Genomic DNA, 19,168 nt, shown 5'->3' on the forward strand with positions numbered 1-19,168 from the left:
TGGACCTGAGGAACATAAAAATATTCTAAAAATTATGAGGAATTTGATTTTTTTAAATAAAAATACGACCCCACTCTGACGAACTTCAATAAGAGAGATATACATCTAATTTTTTAACGATTTGAAAAAAATCGGTTAACATTTAGATATATATATATATATGGAATCAGAAGAAATTATATGTGGCATCCATATCGAAATCTGAACCGATTTCAATAAAATTTAACGTTCGGAATTTTATACTAACTTCGGGAAACTATACCAAATTTCGTGGCAATCGAACAATCTTCGGACCTTTGATGCACTATTTATAACAAATCGGACGAAATTGGCATCTATATGCAAGTCTGCAGCCATATGCAAATCTGTACCGATTTCAAAAAAAAAAAAAAAAAAATAATACACTTTTATACAGACTCAATTCGGTGCGCGATGTAAAATTTTGTATCAATGGTTCCACATTTACCTGAAATCGGACGAAATTATATATGGGAACTATATCTAAATCTGAACCGATTTGAAGTAAACTTGACAAACCTTATTAAAGACTCAATTCATTATGATGTACACATTTTCGATTCGATCGGACAAACGTCGGCTCTTTCGTGCACCATTTACCTGAAATCGGACGAAATTATATAAAGGAGCTATGTCTAAATCTTAACCGATTTCAAGCAAACTTGATACACGTAATGGTAGACTCAATTCAGTAGGCTATGCTAAATTTCGTTTCAATAGGATGAGATTTATGTGATTGAAGCACCATTTATCGAAAATCGGATTAAATTATAAAGAGGAACTATATATAAATCCGAACCGATTTTGACCAAATTTGTCACACTTCATTTTAAACTTAATCTGGTACGCTGTACAAAATTTCGTGTCAATCGGACAAACTTTGGAACTTCGGTGCACTATTTAAATCAAATCGTATGAAAATTTATATGGGAGCTTTATCTAGATCTGAACCGCTTTGGACCAAATTTGATACACTTTGTTTTCAACTCATTTCAGTACGCTTTGCCTAATTTCGTGTCAATCGGACAAGCATTGGGTCTTTGGTGCACCATTTACATAAAATCGGACGAAACTACATAGGGGAGCTATATCTAAATCTGAACCGAGTTTGACCAAACTTTTTACAAATTATCCTAGACTCTTTATGGGATGCTGTACAAAATTTCGTGTCCGTCGGACAAACTTTGGGACTTCGGTGAACTATTTATTTGAAATCGGAGGAAAATACATATGGGAGCTATATCAAAATCTGAACCGATTTTAATTAAACTTGGCACAACTCTTCCTAAACTCAATTCAGTAAGCTTTGCCAAATTTCATGTCAATCGAATAAACTTTGAGTGTTCGATGCATCATTTCCATAAAATCGGACGAAATTATATATGGGAGCTATATGAAAATCGGAACGGATGCGGACCATATTTGACACACTTTATTTAAGACTCAATTCAGTATGCTATGCTTAATTTTGTCTCATTCGAACAAGCTCTGGGTCTTTGATCCACCATTTACATAAAATCGAACAAAAATATGTATGGGAGCTATATCAAAATCGGAACCGAAGTGGTCAAAATTTTACACTCTACATTTTGGACTCAATTCAGTACGCTTTCCCAAATTTCATGCCAATCGGACTATGGAGGTTTGATGCATCATTTACATAAAATCAAACGAAATTATATATGGGAGCTTAATCTAAATTTGAACCGATTTCCATCAAACATAACTGACGTAATTTTACACTCAAATCGGTACGCTGTGCTAAATTTAGTGTTAATCGGACGAACCTGAGGTCTATGGTGCATCATTTATATGAAATCGGATGGAAATATATAGTGAAGTTATATCTAAACCTGAACCGATTGTAACTAAACCTAACATCCATCATTCTAGTCCTTCTGCGTTAACCTCCATAATAAAGGGTATAACCACAACGAAAATATATGATTTCCCATTAATGAACTTCATAACCATTGAACTTCTCAGACTAGCTTTGATAGTTGGTTTTCCTCTTAAAAGTGTTGCTATGACTTGCCACGAGTACCTATGTACAAACATCCTTGGAACTCTATGACATACAATTTATTACTTTAATTAATCTCAATTACAGTTTTCAAGTCAAAGCAAGTGATGCTGTTTCACAAAAGGAACTGTGGCAAAAGACGATGACAGACGACGGACGACAATGCCACTGCATTTGGTTTCTTAATAAAAACACAGGCTTCCATACAGCCAGAGTAAACTACATTAGTGTAAGAGAGTGTGTGGGTGTGTATCTATGTGTGTTTGTGTGTATGTTTGCATTCTACTTACCAGTACCGACAGCATACTCTCAAAATCACCCGTTGCCGGTGAGGCATCCATATACTTGTCTTTGACAAAATACCGTGTATCATTTTTCTCAATGGGCACGCCATCCTTTAGCCAGGATATTTCACAGCGTGGTACACATTCGATGCGACAAGTTAGATTGGCATTGCGAGACGTGTGCAACATTCCGGTGTACGGTGGCAGATTCTTGATGAAAAATGGTGGTGCATGTACCTCCAAATTGACTGTGGCCATGGCACCTTTGCCGCCCGCATTAAAGGCATAGCACGAATAGTTGGTACGGCTGTCAAGGCCCACCGGTTCGATGGTGTAATCCTTGGTGTCGGAGTTGGTGGGGCGGCCGCCACGCAGCCAACGGAAGCTGGAGGGTGGATTGGAGGTGCGTGCATTAAAGGAAAATTTACCCATTTTGCGATAGAATTCAATCGTTGATGTTGGCGATGATGATGATGACGAGGACGACGATGACATGGAGACGGATGTCATTGCATCGTTGTTGTAGCCAAAGTCATAGCCATTATTATTAGTCGTTTGAGGGTAGGTGTGTTGTTGTTGTTGTCGTTGCGTACGAGTTGAGGGTACATTTGTTAGCAATGTTAAGATTTGTTGTTGCGGCGTAAACGTGGTCAAGGTAAGAAGAGAGCAGGGAGAATTGTTTGTTAAATCAATTAAGACATGAGTTTCTTTAAGCACATGCTTGGCTGCTTGCGTTGAGGTTGTAGCAAACGGATTTTTTCCATGCAGACCACCAGATTTGTGACGACCAGACAACAAATTCCGGTCATGTGTATGTGGCAGTGGTGGTGAAGGTGGTTGTGATGATGATGTGGTGGCTGTTGTTGGATAATGTTGTGGGTGTTTGTATTGTGATCCTGTTTGGTCTTGTTTTAGAAAATGTTCGCCAATTAAAGCTTCATAAGCTTCTTCAATTTCAGAAGCTGTTAGAGCTTGTACCGTGTAAAAGTGAATTTGTGGTGTTGGTGGTGGTAGTGGTAACGATGCGGATGATGATGATGGTGTTGGAGGTGGTGGTGCCTTGATTGAACTTTTTTTTTTTGGATATTGCAAACCATAAAAACATGAACACAAAAGCAATGGCCAGCGGGATAAATGCCAACACAAAATAACAACAACAATAATGATGATGGATATGGAAATGTTTGGTAATGAAATGGTAGATGGTTAGGAATGTGTATATGTATATATTTTTTAAATGATATATGTTTATGTATGTATGATTGCATGCTAACATGCATGTTTTTAAACAAAAGGAAATCAAAATATTGTATACGTACCTATTTGTTTCGGGATATCCTGGATCATCAACGGAACATGAAAAGGTAACACTCTTCTTTTTCACAGCAATCAAGGGGAAGTGGGCAATGCTGGCTGGACCTGGTTCGTATAAAACCTTTGGGGAGAAATTAAAAAAAAAAAATAATTAGAAGATATGAAATATGATAAATCTTGATATAATGGAAGGTTAGGAAGGGGTCCAAATAAGAAGGTGTAAAGTTACTTAATGTGGGAAGTTACTTAAAGTCGGACGAAGCTCCTGACATGAGTTATATATAAATCGGAAATGAGGTTAGCAAATCGTAACGTACGAAATTTTAGTCCCTTTACAAAAGTTCGTATCAACCGGGCAAACGCTGCGTCTTTGTGTCTAAAATCGGTTCAAGATATATGTGGAAGTTATATCTAACACAGACTCAATCAATCATTTAGCGACGAAGTTTGCGTCTTTGGTGCATCATGTTTATAAAATCCAACGAAATATATTTGGGAGCTATATCGAAATCTGAACCGATTTCAAGAACTCTTAACAGTCTTCATTCTTAAGCCAATTCGATAAACTGTGTCTAATTTTTTGTCATACTAGCCTCAAAACAGATCGCTACGCTAAATTTCTTGTTAATCGGGGAATTTATGGGTCGCTGCTGCACCATTAACATAAAATCGGACCAAAATTTGTGTGGGAGCTATATATAAATCTGAATCTGGTGTCAAGTTTTATCTCAATCAAATAAAAAATATGATCTGCATTCTGTTTTCAAAAATACATTGACAGATGGACGAAAGATCGAAACAGATGGCGATTCCAGGAATAGAATCCAAAGGGCCTATGGTACTATCTTCTTTACTTTTGTTTACAAAGTCCTTATACGATGTACCTATACCATTGGAAGTTCTCATACCCTGTACCGGTACAAAATTGTTATCAGCCCATTAAAATTGTTTTCCAATATTTTCACAATTTATATTGTCATCATATATATAAAAAAGGAATATCCATAAACTTCCTCCCTTTTGTTACGACTTAAACAAAGCAATTTAAACTTACCAACAATTCCTTATCATCACTGCGTGGTCCCCAACCGGCATCATTATAGCCCTCACAGGAATAATTATAGAAAAAGCCACGTCCAATACTTTCCAATAGCAATTTACTGGGATCAATGTGACACAAATCCTCCTACAAGAAAAAAAAACACATACACACATAAGAAAATAAAGCAATAAGAAAAATATACAAAAAAAAAAAAACATTACAACAAAAAGTATATTGTTAAGCTTCTTGTAAATGACAAGACATAAAAATGTCTCTCTTACCCCGAGAAATAAGTCTCAAGGCTACACAACAACAACAAAAAACTTACTTTAGTCTCTTCACAATCGGGCAATTCCTTTAGCAATGTTGAATTGGCATACCAACGAACTTTCGTAAGCACCGGAGGATTGGCATCAATAATTTTACAGATCAATGTGACATTGGCCTCTTCACTTTCTTTGACAGAGTCGACGGGTGTCATTAATACCTCGACGGTGGGGACATCTGTAAAAATAAAAAAATTATAAACATTTAAATTCAATTGGAATTTTTCTGATTTTTAAAATATTTGTCAACTTACACAACACATCCAAAAAAATCTGCTGTTCGGAAGTACCCTTGCCAGCCTCATTGGTTAATTCGCAAGTATAATTGCCAATATCCTCTTTGTTGGCGTGGCGTATGGACAGGGCAACATGTTCCGAATTGCCGCCTTTGTAATGATCATTATCGCTAACGTTTAAGCTTACACCATTGCGATACCTTAAAAAAACCAACAAAAACAGAAACATTAATGTAATAAAATATTAAAAGGACATATGTATTGCATACTTTGAGGGGGGTGGGGACTGACTTAATATTTATTGCATAAAATAACTTAAATATATTTTTGGGGCGCCAGACAATATCTCTTAATTTTTGTTGTTTTTCCATTTTTTATTATTGCTGTTAATTAACACATTTGTTTATGCCTTCCAACCAGGCAAGCAATCATTTCGCCCTCATCTCTCTTTCTCCCTTTTTCTGTATCTCCCTTGTGGTCTGTTCTGTCTGCCATAATGTTTTCACAAAAAAATTTAATTTAAATTCTCCCCCAAAAAAAAGTACAAAAACCAAAAATGATAATAAAAAAGAACAACAACACCACCGACATCCTTAAATCATCATTACCCACCAGCCCCAACAATAAATACCTGAACGGAAGGATATAAACTTCCTTTGGTTTTGCAATTGTTTTCCAATACCTTTTCACATGGTGAATGCAAAACAAATGTTATAATAATGCCACTGCGAGAGCGCACACAGACACCGATACACGTGTGTGTGCGATTTTTTCTCTTATCCTTTGTTTAACACACACACAGTCATTTTTGTGGCATATTTAAGGGCGCAACCGAATCGATATGAACAACATTATCATATACATATACCAGGACAACATGGCTTGTTTACATGCACTACCTGTACTACCGAGTCCGACAAGTGTTTTTAATATGTCTACATTATTATGGTGGGAATGTGGTAACAGCAAGGGAAAAGAAGGGGGAGATTGATGGTCAGACGATTTAAAAAACGATATTAAATTGTGAAATTAACTTAAAGAAAAGTATTAAAAATGCGGCATGTACTACATAATAGATCATAGCTGATGACAGTAGATGTTAAGGTCAACTGAGGACATCTACACAAGACTAGATGGCGGTTGCCCTCATTTAGTGTAATGTGTAGTGCAACTGGTTCGAAAATGTGCTACTGTAGGTGGCGATACATGTCATCCCTTTACAGTAAATGCGATCAGAGGACACTATACCCCACCAGATGGCAATAGAGGCTATCAATTTTGCCGTACATGACAGAAGATATAACCTCCTACTACAGGGATCATAAAAGGTATATATACTATATAACATGACAACTTGTATCTACAATATAGAAGTTGACAGTTGATGCCCTCCACTGCATAATATATGATAGCTACTGTCAGTAGATTTCATGGTTAATTGAGGACATCAACACAAGGCTAGATGAAAACCCCCGCCATTCAGTGTAACTGAATTAGAATATATGCTACTGTAGATGGTATAAGATATTATCCCTTTACTATAAATGAAATCAGAGGTAACTATGCCCCGATAGATGGCACTAGAGGCCACAAGTTTGTAGTAGATGACAAGAAGATATATAAATCATATATATAATATATAACATGACAACTGAGGTTATCAACAATATAGCAGTTGACAGTTGATGCCCTCCACTGTTCAGTAGAATACAACTGAGGTCCTCTATGGAACATTATATGACAATTGAAGCCCTCTATAGTACATTATATGACAAATAAGGCCCTGTAATGTGTAGTAGTAATCTAGGCTACTGTATATGGCATTAGATGTCATAGCAGCCAAAGTAAATGAGAATTGATGTCATCTACGCCCACCTAGATGTCACTAGAGACCACAGAGATCATCTACTCCATTGTAGAAGACAAACAAAAAATAATTTCACATATATTATATAATAAATCCGGCCATTTACTATATATTACATGACAACTGAGGTCATCTACAATATTGCAGATGACAGCCGAAGTCCCCTACTGTGCACTTGATGGCAACTGAGGTCATGTACTACTATGGACCTAACAACTGATGTCGAATGCTATGAAGAATACGGATACTCCGCATCTAGACATTAGATGTCATATACGACATAGTAAATGAGAACAGGTGAAGTCTTCCCTCTGCTAGATGACACTAGGGGTTCTCCACTGCATAGTAGATGATAACTGATGCCATCTGCAGTATAGTAGTTGACATCTGCAATATCGTAGTTCACAATCCAGATCAACTACTATATTAAACATTATCTACTTGACTGTTAGTATTGTATGATTGATCTGCTGTCCCAGATAATGGGTCTGCCATCTATTGTTGCCTAGAAACAACGTGACCTGGCATTTTTTGCAGAGGTTGTGACCATTGCTCAATTAGTGTTACAATTTTTTCACTGTGCTTTTGTTATTCCAGCAAAGTATATGATTGTTTTGCCTTATCCTGTCCTAGATTATATGGCTGCCATCTGTCGTTGCCTAGAAACAACTCCGCTTTTGAATTTGTGCAATGGTTGGAGTCAATGCTTATCTACCTGTTTTATGTGATATTCATGTGTTGACGTTGGTAATAAGGTTCAGAGTGATTACATCTGGAGATCGTTGAAAGAATTTGTAGATGGCAGCTGTGATCATCTACTCCCTAGTAAAGGTCAGTGGGTCATCCAATGGGCTGTAGATGGCAGCTGAGGTCCTTTACTCCTTTGTAGAGGTCAGCTGAGTCCATCTTCTCCATTATTTTTAAGTTTTTCTTGTTTCCAGTTTCTTTTAATATCTCATTTTACACTCGTACCTCCTTAAATCGTTAAATATGTGTATGTATTTATGTGTATTACAAAACGAAAATCCGTTCTGCTATGATTGTATATGTTCGAGTGTAATTAATTTTAATTATTGCAATGCAATAAGCTGAATTGCTCGAAAGTTAATGACCTCACACCATATTTCAACACATAAATACGCAAACACTCACACATGTATATAACAAATAGCTATGTATAACAGTAAAAGCAAAGATCTATGTGGGTGTTTGTGGATGTATTTTATGTTGCAGGCTCACAACACAAGACCTGCTGTCAAAGGAAGGAATCATGTCGAGTTTAACCAGACCAATTCTGCAAGCAGTAAGGCGGGCCAGACGGGCTGACTGGCTTTTACTCAGCCGAACGAACGAACCATTGCAATCTCATTACAATCGAATTTTATTGTAATTTTTTTATGGTTCCATGCCTTATTTTTTCTGGAGTTGTTATTATTGCTGTTGTTGGTTTTTTTTCGGGCATATCTACCACCCACCCGTAAAAGTCATTTTCATTTTTACAGGACAATGCGTGGCATGACGATTTTCTCTCCTTGTTGGTGTTTTTGTTTTTCACCACTCTTGTAGCATTTAAATACCGGGGATGTGGCTTTAATAGCTAACGGAAAAGTATTAAAAAATATATATTTGCTACGCTTTGGCTTCGAATTCCTTTTCATTGAAAGTAGAGGGCTGGCTGCATTTTTCTGTTGTTTTGTTTTTTACTCCAAAAAGTATACTTCAATTTTAATAGTATTATTATGTATTGCCATTAAATGTATTAAGATAATGACGCTTTTCAGCCAGCCAGCCATCCAGCCAACCAGGCACAAAGAGTCGAACATTTCCAGTTGTTGCTGTTGTTATTTTTATGCTACTGCCATTTCACCATTTTTGCCCATTGTTATTGGCCTCGTTAGTACAAATGGCTGCCACAACGCACACAGAGTGCGGAGTTACTTGCAGCTCACTCACTCAGCATTGAATGAATGAATGAACGGTAAGTAATGTCCCATAATTATTGTTTAATTTTTATTTCAATAAAGGACCAAAAGGATTTTTTCTCGCATTTTTATTGAAAAGTTATGCCAGAGGGCCCATAAAAAAGAGCGACATTTGGAACTGGTTGGCCGCTACCCATTTCAAGAGGTTATAATTAAGCAACAAAGTGTTTAGTAGCAGCGAGTCGGAGAAAAAAAAAACAAAATAATGTTCGTTCGTTTGTTTAACAATGTAAGTTAAGTTGTAAAAATGTTGTTGTAAGGATAACATTTATAGTTGGCCATAATGATAGCAAAATTATGTGAAATATAAAAAGCAAATGAATTGTTGACATTATGGTCAAAGGGTGTTTTTCAATGCGAAAAAGGGATAATTGTTAATGGCGGTATTTGTTTTCTGTAGTAATCCGGATTATGGATAATTATAGAGGAATTATCGATGGAGGATGTCAATGACGTTCTTTAGAAGGATGAAAAGAAGGATTAAAAAAAAAGAATATTAGTTGGGAGATGAATTACAGTTTTTTTGAGACGGATGACTTTGATTGGTAAAAATGTAAAAAATGCATATTTTAGTAGTAGACTATATTTATGAGGTATACATTTAGGTGTTTGTAGTTTTAAACATGCCATGAATAACACATAAGGAAAACTAAAAATTTATTTTATAAAATCTAGATTTATCCCAAAAATATATATATAAAATGTAATGCATACTTTTAGGTAGCGCCTTGCCATGAATTACACATAAGAAAAAATACAAATTTATTTTGTAAAATCTGTAGTGTTGGCGGGTTATTTTGATAAAAATACAAACAATTAAGTATTTTTAAAAATGAGAAGTATACTTTCAGGCGGCCTTTAAAATATGATGTATGCTTTTGGGCAAAAAACAAATGCAGAAGGCACTGTTCTAAATAAATTGAGAAAGGAAGCTATTGCATCCCATTAAACTAAAATACAGTCATATGTGACATAATCTGCTATATAATATAATTTTTAAGAGGCCTTGGACATATACCAAAGGTAGTCCATGGGCCTTCCAAAGTAGTTTGTATGGATGTCATTAGAAAGATTTCGCATAGGTATACGATGTTTAAAAGATATTTCATATACAAGAGGCTTGTGGTAAGGACTTTAAAAATTCTGCTATAAATATAATACCCTGCAAATGTTCTCCATAATTAACCTTCAAAAAATCCTTCCGGTAAGGACTTTAAAAATTTTGCGTGCAAATGTTCTCCCTAGGTAATCCTTCAAAAAATCGTGATGGGAGACTAGACTACGAAAGATCTTCTGAAGATATAATACTTTCTAAAGTTATGCTTCTGATATCAAACCTTGTAGAGGTCATCTGTAGATAATAGCCTTCCAAAAAGAATACCTTCTAAGGACTTACAGAGGGTCTTCTGTAACTACAACGGCTTCTATTGGACTTTTTGATAGAGAAACCTTTCTAAGATACATTCCTAGAATATTTTCTAAATTTTATTATTTATTTACGAAATATAGGCTCCACTGTCTGTATCTGCTCTCCTACGTCTACAGCCTTATAAGTCAGTGTTTGTAAATTTAATTTGTTTCCTCGCCATACCATAAAAGAGGTGGTGGTATCCCTCCCTTTACGTGTGAACACACCAAAAAGGAAGGGAAATGGTTAAGGCCTACACTTAAATGTACATTTTTTTATGCTGTACCATTTTAATTTTACGTTTCGTTGGCATTCCAAGTGGCACTACGATGAAAGGTGGGATAGGTGGGCAAAATGGTTGACTGGTGCATTTACAACTTATATACACCTCTTCCTCCTAGAGACTGGATTGTTTCACGCAAACAGCACCAACAACAACATTGTTGTTGGTTGAGAGCCATATACGCATATGACAACGACACCACACCAAAAAATACTTGGCATATTTTAAGGCTGTGAGGGAGTGAATGAATGAATGAACGATGGTTGCACAATTTTGAAGGGACTGACTGATGCATATGTAAAAATGCATATATGTATGTATGTGTAAGAGCAAGGGGAACACTTGATAGTTCTTTTCCTCCCTGGGGTATGGTTATGTGGGCTTTCGTCTTTCAGAGGGGAAATGACAAATACTTGAAAAACGAGAAGAAAAACCACTACCACTGACATATAAGTTCTTCACAAAATCATGCAGACACACACACACATCCATACAGACCCTTTACCACTTGTCCCACACTTATTTATACGCAATGTGTGGCTGAGTGTCATTTTTACATGTGTGTGAGTGAATTGTTTTGGCAACAGATAAGACTTGTACGAGTAGTTAGTTTTTTGTTGTAGTTTTCTTCTGCTTTATTATATATACATATTATTATATGTATATATATAGGGAATTTTGTTAGTTAAATGTGTGGGCGACGAGTGTGTGTGCCCTTTTTCGTTTGCATATGTATTTATTTTTCATTATAGAAGTTTGTATCCACTTTTAGTTGTTGGTTGTGATTTTGTGTCGTTGCGTTTTTTTTTGTTTCTGTTATGCTCTTCTTGTTCTTCTCCGGCATGGTATATGGCATAACACAATTTTTTCAAGTACCTCTTAAAAGATATGGCCTGCATATGTATAAGTTTTGAGTAAATATGAAAAAAAACTGGTGGGCATACGAGGGTAGGAATACAATTTTTTTAATGATCAAAAATATTGAATTTTGTGAAATGGTGAAAAAAATGTTGCATACTTTTAGGTGACTTGCATAAAAAACGCATATTGTTAGGCAACAAAAATATTTCTCAGTTTCGAAGATATGTAGCATACTTAGGGGTGAACTGTATAAATGTAATGCGTATATTGAAGAAAAGGTGTATTCAACCTTAAAAATATTTAAAATCAAGAGGAACCTTCATATAGGGACTAAGGAAAAATATGGACCTATATCGAAAACTACTATTTTTCATATTATTAAATTGTGTGGCTCATATAATTTTTTTAAGAAACAATGTATACTTTTAGGCGTTTGCTATGAATAGTATTTTGAATATTATCGATTGGTTATATTTCGGTGTAGATCTTAAACCTCTTGTATGAATACAACTAACATTTTATTAGCTTGAGACTTCTAAGCAGGAATTTAAAAAAGTGATGCATATTTTTAGGCATATATTTTAAATGAATTAGCATAAGATTAATTGTAAGAATAGCATATTTTCAATTAAACTTCTTGTTATTTTGATATATTTGAACCGATTTTCACTAAACTTAACACACATCATTCTAGACTTAATTCAGTACGCTATACCAAATTTCGTGCAAATCGAAAGATATACAGGGACTTTGGTTCACCATTTATCTTAAAACGGACGAAAATATATATAGGAACTATATCAAAATATGGACCGATTTCCACGAAACTTAGCACTCATCATTCTAGTACGCTATGCCAAATTTCGTACAAATCGAAAGATATTTAGGGACTTTGGCACACCATTTATCTTAAGTCGGAGCTATATCTAAATCTGAACCGATTTTACCAAATTCAATAGGGTTCGTCCTTGGCCAAATAAATGAGCTGTGCCAAATTTCATTCAATTCGCAACATAAATGCGACCTGTGCTTTGTTTAAGATCAACAGACGGCCGGACATGCATACATCAATTCAGAAAGTAATTCTATAATATAGGGTATAAAAACTTGTTACACCCTGCCCTGAGTACAATGATCAACATTACAACACTCACAGAGAATACCATCACTATTGTTCTGAATTTCAACCTCTGAATCGGATTAGGTAGTAAAATCATATACTAAATATTCAAAGATATTCAAAGCGTATGCAGAAATACTAGCACACTTTTAGGCACAGAATAAGTCTGTATTAAAATTTATTTTCCAAATTTGAGCATACTTTTAGGCACTAAATAAAATAATGCATACTTTTAGACAAAATTCAATTTTTTGATATTTTTATCCCCTATGTGGCTCAAGAATGGTAGAAGTGCATAAGCATCTATATTTCCCCCATAAACTTTCCTACCCAACCTCGTTTGGAAAAGTACTTAAGTCAAAACTTTTACTTCCTGTTAAATTAAACATAAATACATATATAAAAAAATCGTCTTTATGCATGTAACAATTTTCATACTATCATTAGTAAGAAGGAAGAACAGAACTGCAACAACAACGCTAACAATGACAACAGTTGAAGGACGTAGATGTACATATTTAAGAACAGCCGAAAAAAAACTCTGAATGGTAACATACGTTACGCACACACACTGGCATGCAGAGGGACTACAGTCAACACAGGGTGTATAGTTTCGTTTCGTCCTTTTTTTTTGCACAAGCCAACTTATGGTGATGACTTTAGTTTTACAATCTCTCTTCCATAATTAAGACTCAAAAAGAAAAATCCTTAAGACTCTGCTTCCTTGCAAAATGTTATCATCCATTCGCAAAAGTCCTCTTCGTTGTGTTCCGTTCTTCACGTTGTCGTCAGTTGCATGCTACTGAAATGCCCGAGCTGCATAAGTTTTGGTTAAAAATGTCCCACAACTAGACAGTTAGACAGTCAGTCGGACATATTTGTGTCAAATATATATTTTATTATTTGCATGCATGTAACGAAATATAAGACTTAAGGCAAATGAGTAGTCAGGGTACACACACACATATAGAGAGACACATGTGGTAAGAATGACACACATCTGGGCTTAAACTGGTCTCAACTGCTGTACATTTTTGCAAATGAAGTTCCCAAAATCTTGGCGTAGACATTTTGATGGAAATGTTAAGATTTCCATGGGAGAAAAAATGTGGATTTCTTCCTTTTGATTTACATATGAGGATTTAGCTTGTCTTCAAAAATAAAATAAAACAAAGAGGAAGATGAAAAAATTACACACACACGCACAAAGAATATTCTAAAGTCTAAAAATGTTATCATATTTGCCAGCCACCATTTGTAGTGGTGGCAGGCAGGAATTTTTACATCTTTTGTCATCATCAGTCGGCAGCAGCAGTTGCTGGCGATGATGTTGGAAGAAGAAGAACCTAAGCCACAGTTGGCAAACTATTCCACATGCATTTACATATACATATGTGTGTGTATGTGTCGAAGTGATGTTACACACATCTATCCTGTTGTTAGTTTCTAGTTTCCTTGTCATCAGCCGGTGATTGTGACTGTGATCGAGAGAGAGTGAGTGACTGAATTCAATTTTCTTAAGGATTCCCAAAAATGTTTGTCAATTTGTGGATGTGATTGTGGCCGGGCTGGCTGGCAGCAACAACAACAAAACATTTTGCTGCTACTACTGCCACTGCTGTTGCCACTGCCGATGATTGCTGGCAGTTACTGTCTTGTCTTTTAACTGCCTGCCTGCAATGTGCCACAGGTTTTTGTGGCATTTTCAATTAGTGTTCATATGAGTGTTATTGCTGTTGTTGTTGCTCTAGCTTTTATTGCCGGCAGCTTGACAAAACACACCAACAACAAAAAAGCACATAACTTGTTAAGAATCTAACGTTGTTCACACATAAGTGACACAAAACGAAAAATGCCAAGGCAACAACAGCAACAACAACTAATGCATGATGTTGGTTTTTTAACTATTTCATATTTTTTGGATTTTTTTCGGGGGCAATTTTTTTCTTTCTCTACTTCCTCTTTCTTTGTGACTTCCTGTTTTGTGGGGTTTGAAACAAATGTTGAAGTTACCAGAAAATAAAATTTTTATTAAATTTTTAATTAAACTCCTGGTAGGGCGGTTGTGAGAAAATCGACTTGGTTTGTTTGGTAATTAAAATACAAAAATCCAACAACAAAAATAACAAAACATTGAAAAGTGGAACAAAGTATTTTATGAAGTCAATTAATTTCGACAAAAAGGAGCCCTTTATGTTGGCCAAGCCAGATTATTTAAAATATTCACAACTATTTCCCCCTTCGATCAGAAGAGATCTAGGTCTTGCAAAAGAAGACCGCCAAAGTTCTAGATATTCGATAAGAAGAGCTCCAGGTCTTCGATAAGAAATAGTGCAGATCTTCGATAAGAAGAAATTCCTACTTCTAGCAAGAGCTCCAGAATTTCAAGTCTTCGATAAGAAGTGCTCCAGGTCTTCGATAAGAAAAACTCCTGGTCTTCGATAAGAAGAGCTCCAGGCCTCCAATATGAAGAGTTTCATGTCTTCTATAGGAAGGGCTCCTGGACTTCCATAACAAGACTTCCAGAGTTCGATGTCTTCGATAAAATAAATTTTAGCCAATTCGGCTAAAAACTGAGGCAGCGACCTTCAAACTATCAAGAACTTGGACCAATGTTGATGAGCCGAACTGCTAGGAAACTTCCTTTAAAAATATTGCTAGGCCCCTCAAAAATTTCAAAGTAATATCAGCTAGAAAATGTGGCTAGACCTATTAGCTTGCTGTAAATCGGGATTTTCTGTTGATAGAAGGATATGCCCGAAAGTAGACCTCTATTTGGAAGGTATTTACCCCTTACAACTTTCCAAATATTTAAAATTCTGAGTTATAATTATAAGGTGGTTATATCTAACCATGGTCCAAAAGTTTCCGATTTCTATATATAGGAATCTACCGGTAATCTTATATAAAAGCTAGGTGCCACACTAAAATACTAAATTACAAACCAAAAATGTCGCCTGAGAAATTTATTTGAGGCCTTCAAAATATGGATATTGGACCCATAAAGGATATTTTCTGAAAAATGTCGAATTTTTGGAAATTGAAAGGAGAAGTTTCCAACCCTAATAAATACGAAAATCGTTCGGTAAGGTGACAGGGACCTTATAAAAAAAATAGCGAAAACCAACCGGTACATATCAATGAGGGCTGGGGGCAAAATTGGAACTAGAGGAAGGGCCTTTTATAATTGAAAATCTTAAATTCCAGATTACAAGATAGTCCCTTGAGAAAATTATTTGGGACCTTCAAGATACAAATATTGAAGAGGAACAGTTATATCGGAACTATGCACTATTTTGGACCCATAAGGTACATTTTCTAAAAATTGAATTTCCAAAGCATACTTTAAGGCACTTTAACTATATTATTGTTTTTTAATAGTTCACAGAAAAAAATATCTCTCTGAATTTCATACGTCCACAATGTCCCCCTTCTAGACCACAATCATGCACTTTAATCATCAGTTTCGGTGGTCATGGTAACTTCGGTTAAAAACTATTGTTGAATATATAGGATACGGCGACGCCTTACTGGCAGACAACGGTCTGATGCGTGTGTGTGCATGAACTCACACACACAAGTGTCACTGTGTGTGTATATTGGTTCGAACGTGCGTGTCATCATTAAATGCATGTGAATTCCGAATTCCATTGCAGTTAAAAATCCTCTATAACATTATGATGATCACGACTACGACGATGATGATGATGATGACAGTCAGTTTAAAATAGAAATTGGTATTGTTCCCCAAGCTCAACCAAAACTCACTTGTCGTCACACAGAACCCACAGATAGAGCAGTGAATTTTCACTGTGGTTGTTAGCAGGCGGAGGAACAATTCTGAATGCAACTGATTGTTAGTTTTGCATTGTCATAGAACACACTTCTTACGTACGTGTTCCGTATACGTGTGTGTCAGAATGTGAGTGTGTCACAATATGTGTGTGTCTGTGTATGCAGCTTTTGTAGAGTCTATATATATTTGCCACATATGGTCGGTTGCTGTTTATATTTGCTTTTAATTAGAATTTCTAAACATGGCCTATTCGTAGCACCCCCACCAATGAGTGTGGGATTTAGTAGTGTCCATAGCATATAATGAAAAGTAATTTCAAATTTTTCTAAAAATATTTAAAATCTAAACAACAATTTTGTTTTAGAAATTAAATGTCACTTCGTCCCGTCAACTAACTAAAGTTTTTGTACTTACCACACGACACTTTTCAAAGTAGCTGGATTTGCCACATAATCACAATAGAGTAGAACACTGTCTCCAGTATTCACTGTGGCATTCAAGGGGTTCAGTGTTATGACAGGGGGATCTGGAGGGAAATAAGATAAGCAGAAAAAAGAAGGACGATAATTAAGATTAATAAAACTCAACTTATTTAGAGTTAATGTTCCTCTATGAATTTTGAAGTTTTTATATTTTGGTCTATACTTACAGAACACCTCCAAACCCAATAGGGCCTGGAACGGCTTTTCACCATTCATTTTTGTTACAATATTTTCAGCCTCACAGCGAAATTCTTTGTCATTTTCAAATCGCGTGGCATTGAATAGCAAATCTGATTGGGTATAAAAGGTGCCATCCGCTTGTTCAATCTGAAAAGAAAATGTGGAAAAAAAAATTAAAAATAAATCAAAAATAAATAAAATTTCAAAATATACATACCGCCTTGGTGCGAATTTCTGTCAAATCATTATCGGCTGGATCTATGGTCTGTGTGGCATTCATCCATGTTAGATTGACTGGTGGTCGGGCACCATAGACCTAAGGGAATAGTAAAAGAAAATATAAAAAATAATATTAGAAGTCAATTGGATTTTTTTTATGTGGCTGACAGCCTGTTTTTGAATACTTCAAAACGAATGAATTTGGAAAAAATAAATAAATATTTTTCAAATATCATCTTCGAATTTTATGGGGGTATGTCTATTAAGGAATAGATTCAGGTTAATGGCACCACCGGAATTGTTATGTCATGGTTTGGCTACACCTACTGGAAGGGCGTGCGTTCGTCAGTGACGAATTTGAGGACGTTTTTTATTCCCTCTACAATAAGGGCGATAGTTTATCAAATTTGTTCTGCACTGCTACATTTCGAAATATTCTTCGGATACCCCATATTATTGATCAGAATAAAATTCTATGTCGATTTAGTTTGGTCTACTGTAGGTTTGTTCGTTGTTCTGTCTTCTGGTAGAGCTCGAAATATATAAGATAGAGCTTTGAAATTTGCCACATGAAAAAAAGTTATATCAGCTCAGAATTTTTACAATTTTTTGACATTCTTTAAGATTATACCCAAATTTTCCATCAATATTTTTGTAAATGATCCCAGATGCATTTTATCGCCTAAGAGGCTATAATTTGACGTTTCGAGGGTAAGCAATTACTTGAAGACTATGCTATAAAAGTCCCGACCCATTTTGGGTATTTCGATGAACCTAAGTAAATTTTCTTAGCTAAAGTGGCTGTAATTAGGATCGCTGGTTCTTGGTTGGTAGAACATTGTCAGTTTAGGTCCATATTTTAACATATCTCCCATATCAAGGGCTCCCGTTTTATGTGTAGCTATGAAAAGTCGTAGAAAATTGTCAGTATCAATACTGCTCTATTTTAGGAATTTTCATTGCACCTTTTCCTAACAAAAATGATCTAATTTGGCATTCTGGGCTCTTGGAGTCAGAATATCAATAAATTCATATTTAAACATGAAAAGAATCCGCCCAGAAAATGTTAAAGATAGGTCAATTACATATCCACCATATGAACGTCCCGATCTCTTTTGGGTACATTGAACGCTTCCTCCCTGAAATATAGTTTGAGGGAAGATACTCAGAAAATAAATACTCTACAAGGTCTATTTTCGGACATCGCCACTATAATGGTCCTGATATATTTTTTTTTCAGGAATGCTTTTAGAAATAGCCTGTATGTTTTTCAGGCTATTTCTAAAAGCATTCCTGAATTTGGTTATGTTTAAGAACCAGTTTCGAAGCAAATATTTTTCAGAAATCCTTAGGACTAGGGGTCTTTAGTTTTAATGTCTTTATGTACATATTTACTAAGAAAAACACTGCATTTCTCTAAAATCACGAAAAAATAGACTAAATATCGGATCCGCATACCAATAAAATATTTTTTCGTATTTTTTAGGGGTTTTCCTTTATTTCATAATTTTGAGGAATTGTTTTGGGCGACAGTCAGGGTTCACCATACGTTTAGACATTCTTTTAGGTATTTTTATAAAATAATTTTAATATAATTCAAGGCAATGTGCCTTTATATTCCACAATCACGTTACAAGTAATAATAACCATTTCTAATTTTTCCATTAAGAAATATTTTTCAGTTGTTCTTGTTTTTCTTTTCCAATGGAATTTAACGAAGCCCTTTA

The 19,168-nt window shown here is 35.5% G+C and overlaps 1 protein-coding gene across 5 annotated transcripts in view; it reads right to left on the bottom strand.

The window, feature by feature from the left end:
* The window catches only part of LOC133331077 (B-cell receptor CD22), a 135,788-nt gene that overhangs the window by 50,306 nt on the left and 66,314 nt on the right, over positions 1-19,168 (bottom strand). For all 5 annotated transcript variants that reach the window (XM_061539485.1, XM_061539483.1, XM_061539482.1 and 2 more), the window contains exons 7-14: positions 17,440-17,538; positions 17,210-17,369; positions 16,975-17,086; positions 5,262-5,443; positions 5,010-5,185; positions 4,694-4,825; positions 3,645-3,760; positions 2,332-2,710 (exon numbers count right to left, since the gene is read on the bottom strand). In XM_061539485.1, the coding sequence (XP_061395469.1) occupies positions 2,332-2,710; positions 3,645-3,760; positions 4,694-4,825; positions 5,010-5,185; positions 5,262-5,443; positions 16,975-17,086; positions 17,210-17,369; positions 17,440-17,538 (1,356 nt within the window). The remainder of the gene's footprint in view (positions 1-2,331; positions 2,711-3,644; positions 3,761-4,693; positions 4,826-5,009; positions 5,186-5,261; positions 5,444-16,974; positions 17,087-17,209; positions 17,370-17,439; positions 17,539-19,168) is intronic.

The sequence above is a fragment of the Musca vetustissima genome, unplaced genomic scaffold (assembly GCF_032173495.1).
Source record: "Musca vetustissima isolate MV318-11 ecotype Yass unplaced genomic scaffold, APGP_CSIRO_Mvet_v1 utg566, whole genome shotgun sequence".
Classification (NCBI taxonomy): Eukaryota; Metazoa; Arthropoda; class Insecta; order Diptera; family Muscidae; genus Musca; species Musca vetustissima.